We start from the raw sequence: 6,443 nt of genomic DNA, 5'->3' as shown, positions 1-6,443 counted from the left end.
TTGTCTGTGGAAAGCGAGATTGTGAAGTTCCCAGACCAGAAGCTGCTTTTTTCTCTACTCAGTTTTAACTTCTAAATGTGTTTGTTTTAAACTGATTTGATTTTATTTTCAATTTTTTTTTACCCCGCATTGACGTGTACTTGCAGTGCAGACAGCGCACCTTTCTTACTTCAAAAAAAGGAAACAAACCATGTATTAATTACATTTCAAAGCCTGTCTGAAGTGGTTACATATAAACAGACATCGCTTGACAGAAACTGGGATGGAGTTGCATGGAACTCTTAATTCAGGGAACGGCACAATGTTCTTTTACACAGCAGTTTTTTATGTGTTTGAAGAAAGACTCTTTCCAAAGCATTTGTTATCATGACAGCTGGCTGCACCGCTCTCTCCCACGGGCCAAACGAAACTGGTTGCCCAGTTTGGCCTCTGCCAGGTCAGGGACAGCTCCTGGACATGTTGGCACGCAGGGGACTGGGCCTTGCAAAGCTGCCGTCAGCATCCCCTGGTGTTTATTCTGCACTCTCTGCTACTGGCTTGGAAGGTCTTTTTTTCTTTTCTTTTTTCCTTTCTTTTCTTTTTTCCTTTCTTTTCTTTTTTCCTTTCTTTTCTTTTTTCCTTTCTTTTCTTTTTTCCTTTCTTTTCTTTTTTCCTTTCTTTTCTTTTTTCCTTTCTTTTCTTTTTTCCTTTCTTTTCTTTTTTCCTTTCTTTTCTTTTTTCCTTTCTTTTCTTTTTTCCTTTCTTTTCTTTTTTCCTTTCTTTTCTTTTTTCCTTTCTTTTCTTTTTTCCTTTCTTTTCTTTTTTCCTTTCTTTTCTTTTTTCCTTTCTTTTCTTTTTTCCTTTCTTTTCTTTTTTCCTTTCTTTTCTTTTTTCCTTTCTTTTCTTTTTTCCTTTCTTTTCTTTTTTCCTTTCTTTTCTTTTTTCCTTTCTTTTCTTTTTTCCTTTCTTCTTTCCCTCCTCCCCCCTTCTGCCCTTCTCCCCCCTTCCTCCCTTCTCCCCCCTTTTTTACTCTTTTCCCTTTCTCTTATATTTTTTTTTTCATATTTTATATGTCTCCTGACTGCATCCAGAGTAGCAGAAAAACCTGTCTGAAGTTTTGCCACTATACTGCTGCGGGCCGCAAGCAAACCTGCCTGGTATCCACAGCTTTCAACATCAAACTCCCCAACTCCTGTAAGCAAACATTTATTTAAAAAAATAATTTTTCCCTGTGTTACAGTAACTCAGAGGTATTCCCATCCCACCACGAGGTGCCACATCTTCACAGCTCCAACCCAGCTGGAGAGGAAGCAGCAGGATGGGCTACGGCAATTTTTTTTTCTCTGCAGCCTGCAGTAATCGTTAATATTCAGCAGGTCCCTCGTGCAGAGGGTTATCAAAACAGTCCTGCTGCCAGCTCTCCTTCTTGTGCGGGGCTGTTTCCCCAGGGCCTCCTGGGAAAATACTTTTAAATGGCTTTTCAGGATTTCTCAGGCTTTCAGAGTTAATTTTCATAGTTGCAAATTTATATTACATGGTTAGAAAAAACATTGTCACTAAATCAGGCTGGATTTATAGCTCGTGTCACTATTAATTCGACAAGGATTTAAGGCACATTCGTTATATAACATGAATGAAAGGCTAATACATGTGATTTTTAAGAAAAAAATATTTGATAGGCAAAATATGATTTAGCAGGACCCAGAGGTGTGGTGACAGCTCTTTCCTGTGATGAACGGCCCTTCTGCGGGACCTCAGTACTGCAAATATTTACAGCCATGCTTGGCTGGAAGCCTGCGAATCCTTCGAGCCCCATGGAGGAGCTGGCCTTGATGGGAGGGTATTTCTTTCTGACAGCGGTGTCCTGCTAGGGTATTTTTGGGGGGGGGTGGGGGTGGGATTTTGCATCTGGCTTCACTGAAAACAGCTGGGATCAGGCCCCCCTCCCAACTGAGACACACAGAAAGCGGTCAGGGCTCAAATGCCAGCATTTGCAGAGCTTTTCAGGGAAGGTTTCTGGTTCCTTTGCCAATATGGAAATTAATTCCTATAAATCTGTCTCCTGACTAACAGAAAATACCCTGCAAACACTGACAGCTGAGGCACTATATTTAAAATGATAGATGAAGCATTTACCTTTTGCTTTTTTTTTTTTTTGCACCATTAGACAACCAGGCTGCATGGAAAGGGCATTAATAATTTTATACCAGGTGATAGTGGAGAGGTGGTGTTGCTTAACCCTCAGGATGGTGGAGAGGAATGTGGGCTAAACCCGGCCCTGGGGGTTGCAGAAAGAGCCCCTGATCCAAATCACAGTTTCCCCCAGCACCGGAGAAGGGGGTCGGCAGCATCTGCTGCAGGCAGTGGTGCCGGTGCCAGAGAGGGCTCACATTGCTCCCAAAGCCAGGTACAAACCACCAAGGGGTAGAAGCGAAGTCACCAAAAGACATCTCAAGGGGCTGGGCAGGCTGGATAGGCTGTGGTTGCTGCTGGGCTAAACCAGCCACCCCCATGCTCTTGGCACAGGGGAAAAAGGGGGACCAAGGAGTCCCCCTGGGTGGATGTGCCCTGTCACCTCCCAAGTGCCCCGTCCTGGGAGCCACTGCCTGCAAGCGGGGCAGCCTTGTAAAGGTCACCGCGGCGTGTTTCCCAGTTAAATAACTGTCGGCAATGAATAAGAAGGCCTGGAGCCAAAAAACGTGCTACCGCTTGGTTGCAAAGCTCATTTACAGGCACAGCGAGACAGGGATGCTTTGGGGTCAGCTGCAGGCCAGCTCTCCATGGTGAATAGAAACGGTCTGTATAGAGACATACAGGGATGCAGATCTACATCTGAGGATGAAATTGTGTTTACTTACCGCAGCTGGGTTTGCTGATGCTGTGGCACCTGGGTTCAAGTACAGCAGAGCCCCCCAAATGTTGGGATTTATGGTGGTGCCACCAGAGGGGGCCCTAATAATATTTAATGCACGCAGGGCTCCCCATGGCCGGGTGGCGAGAGCCCTCCCAGAAAGGAGAAACCTATGCTATCCTGGGAAAGGGGCTGATAAAGGTTGTGGAAATACTTCTAACAACACACAGGAGGAGAAAAAAAATGCAAATCTTCTGTTTGTTTTCCTTTTTGAATAAAGACAGGGAAAAGATGACTGCCATCTGCACCTTCTGCTCTCCATCTCCTTGGCTTGCTCGGCAGAGAAAAGCCCCACCAGGGAGCACGAAGCTTGAAAACAAGGTCCCTGTGGGTGCCACGTGAACCACTCTTGGTCCTTTTCCGCAGCGGATGCTCCACCAGTGAGTGCCCAAGTCCAGCCTGGGGCACTGAGCCGCTGCTGTGATCCCTCCAGATGCTGAGGGAGCCACGAAGCATTCAGGCTTGGATGAACTGCTGGCTTTGGCAGTCCCACCCTGGTAGGCTCTTTGATTTTTCTGCCTTTGATATTGGTATCAGTGCTCCCCGCCCTGCTCTGCGATAGCGCAACGCAGCCTCTCCCGGGGCTGCAGCGCAATTGCTTGCTGCACGCCTGTGTGTGGCCTCATATCTGTACGCGTGTACGCCTGTGTGCCCAGACACAGGACACGTACAGGTCCCAGCCCAAACCCCATCCGTGGAGGCTTTGGCACCTGCTTCTGCTCCCCCATTGCCCATGATGTGGCAGGGAAGCAGTGGGAGCTTTGGAGGGTGTTCAGGCTTGAATTGCTCATGTTCGTGTATATTTGTGCACAGTTAAACTTTCAGGAAAGCAAAGTGAATGTGGATGTAAACCCAAATAAGAGGGACTGGGCTGCACATGGGTGTTGCTGTGCCACAGGGCTTCAGAGCGGGGGACACTTGCCCTGATGCAGAGAGGGGAGAGTCCTCGGTCCTGCTGACCCCTGTCCTTCTGTGCAGTTGGTTAAACAGCACATCCCAGCGTGTTGGTCTCACTGATGGTGGTTTATATCACATTTGTTAATGTTCCCTAGGGCTGCGTGTTCAGTGGTAGTGTGTGCTGTGTTGGTCTGTGCTCAGGGCTATACAGACCCGAATGGGCAAGCCAGGGAGGTCCCTGTGGGGTTTTGTACCAGCTCTCCTGTGTCCTCATTGCTGCTGGTACCTAACAGGAGGCAAAAGGAGGTACGTAGGGACTTACCCAGGGCCAAAGGGTCTCTCACCCTATGCCACAGGCAGAGGCGTCGGGGTCCTTGGGGGTTAGCGGGGAGCAGTGTCAAGGCCAGGAAGGGGGGACAAGCCCTGTCTCTCTGCTTCGAGTCCCACAAGAAGTGCATCCCAGCTCTCCATGATGAGCATCATTTTGCATTCAGATGTCTCTGCTGGCCGAATGCCCAGCCCCCCTGCAGCAGCATCTCCAGACCAGCTCCGGCCATGCCGCTTACCTTCAGATGCTGGCTAAAGGATTACATTCGATGGCACAAATAAGGACAAAGCTTTTTCAGGAAAACTTAGTCATATTTACGTATTTTTCATGATTGAATGTATCCATTATTGCTTTCCCAGAGTGTGATTTATTCCTTTGTGCATTGCTTCTTTCTGAAAGCCAAAAGACCATGGGGACTAAGACATGAGGCAGAGACTTAGACTGATTTCAGCCTTTGGATGGATCATCACTGCTGTCACCCAGACAGTGGCATTTCTATAAAAATCCCAATGTAAATATTTGTTCTAAATCAGGCTCTCCTTCTGCCTTGGCTGGAGTATAACCGAGGGAGCTTATGAAATGCTCTGTCGTTTCAAGATTAATTGCTATTGAAAGTTGGGGTGGGTTGTTGTCTGCCCTGCATGCCTCCCCCTTGGGATAATCTCCTCTCAGTTTGATTTCTTTCCTCAAATTCTTTCTCCCAGACAGCGAGTTTCGCAAAGGCTGAACTGTTTTCCTCCCCTAAAAGTGTATCTTGTTTGCTAGCCCACCGTGCCCCGGCAGCAGACAACCCAGCAGGCGTTGATGAAGGGAGATGAATATTTGCCTCTACTAACAGTTGGATTATTCCCACTTTTCGGATGCCATCTGTGTGACAGGGTTTGGTTTGCACTAAATACAGCCTGTAGGCTGAGCTGAGAAAACAGATTGCTGCACCACTATGTTAAATAATCATCATCCAAGTCTGGCTCACTGGAGAACTTTAGGCTGCCGTGGTGGTTTTTTGGAGGGGGGAGATGCAGCTCACTTTCATGCCAGGATGCTGAAATCAGGTTTTAATTTAAGTTTTGCTCATGCTCCCTGTTGGCAGCGCTGCCACCTGGGATCCACAGGCGCTCTCACCTGCAATTTGCAGGCAGGCTGGTGGCAGCGGGCAGGAGCAGGAGCCACCCGTCCTCTGTTCCTGCCGCTCCCTGCTGGGTTAGTGCAGAAAAGGGGCTCTTGCTGCCTGTCCCTCTGTCTTTTCTGTCTGTCTTTCCCCAAGCGCTCGATGCTGTAAGCAGTTTCAAACCCACACTGAGCAAATACTCTAAGTTCAGCAACATTTTCAATTGCAAATCACCAGGCAGAGACCTGTGTCCCACCGGCTGCAGCTCTGAAGCACCCACATGTGGGCACGGAGTGCAGAAAGGTCCTTTTAATCCCTCTGCCCCTGCAGAGGAATGGCAGAGCTCTGGAGCCTGCACGAACGCATGGAGATCCCTGCCCTTCAGCCCTTACAGTATTTCATCCTTGCAATGCCTTTTACATATGGGATCAGTACGTAAGTCTAGTGTGCTGCTTCTAGCCCATTTATTTTCGCATACAATACGGAAAATAGCCTGAAGTTTCAGCTTACCTTCTTACACAAAATATTTGAAGTTTAACAAAATATTTGGTTGGGTTTTTTTTCCCACTAAATATTGCACTTGCTGTGGGTGTATCTACACTAGTCTTCTATAAGATCTGTTGGCATCTGTGTATTTCCATGCCACGTGAGAGGACTTAGCACACTCATGAGCTGGAGCGGTGGCTCTTTCTTGGTCTCCTCTTCTTCGAAAACTGCGATTTCAGCCAGTTGAAGAAGCCGCCTCTTGCTTTTAACTCAAACTCTACAGGGAAGTGGTCGCTCACCCCCAGCGCCTGCAAGACAACGGCACAGAGGTGTTGGGAGCCAGCCACCCGTGCTCTCTCTTTCCAAACCCTGCCCCAGGGAGTTTCATCATGGTGGCAGGGAGGTGGATGTGCAGTGGTGGATGTGGGGAGGTGCAACACAAGCATTGCATCGCTTTGGGAGGATTCAAGGGTTTTATAGACAAGACCGTGTTCAAAACTGCCTGAATACTGTTGGTTTTGCACTCCTGTGTTAGCCCTTGCCCTGCTGCTGCAGAGCCCATGCTGTGCCTACCTGCTCCTCCGTCATCTGAAAGTACTTCTGGAAATCAAAGATGTTGGCAGAGTGTGGCACCACGGCGTGGACAAGCTTCTGTCCGCTGACCACAATCCTGCAAGGAGCAAGGGAATGGGGGTGCTGTTACGAGGCGCTCGCCCAGCGGCAGCTGTGCTGCA

General features: G+C 48.1%; 1 protein-coding gene across 1 annotated transcript in view; it reads right to left on the bottom strand.

Moving 5' to 3' along the window:
- Positions 1-5,120: 5,120 nt before the first annotated feature.
- DNASE1L3 (deoxyribonuclease 1 like 3) overlaps positions 5,121-6,443 on the bottom strand; it is a 6,665-nt gene continuing 5,342 nt past the window's right edge. The window contains exons 7-8 of the mRNA XM_035894761.1: positions 6,283-6,379; positions 5,121-6,017 (exon numbers count right to left, since the gene is read on the bottom strand). Coding sequence (XP_035750654.1) covers positions 5,889-6,017; positions 6,283-6,379 — 226 coding nt within the window. The 3' untranslated portion in view covers positions 5,121-5,888. The remainder of the gene's footprint in view (positions 6,018-6,282; positions 6,380-6,443) is intronic.

The sequence above is a fragment of the Egretta garzetta genome, unplaced genomic scaffold (genome assembly GCF_000687185.1).
Source record: "Egretta garzetta isolate BGI_Z169 unplaced genomic scaffold, ASM68718v1 scaffold215, whole genome shotgun sequence".
Taxonomy (NCBI): Eukaryota; Metazoa; Chordata; class Aves; order Pelecaniformes; family Ardeidae; genus Egretta; species Egretta garzetta.
This window is presented reverse-complemented; position numbering and strand designations above follow the sequence as displayed.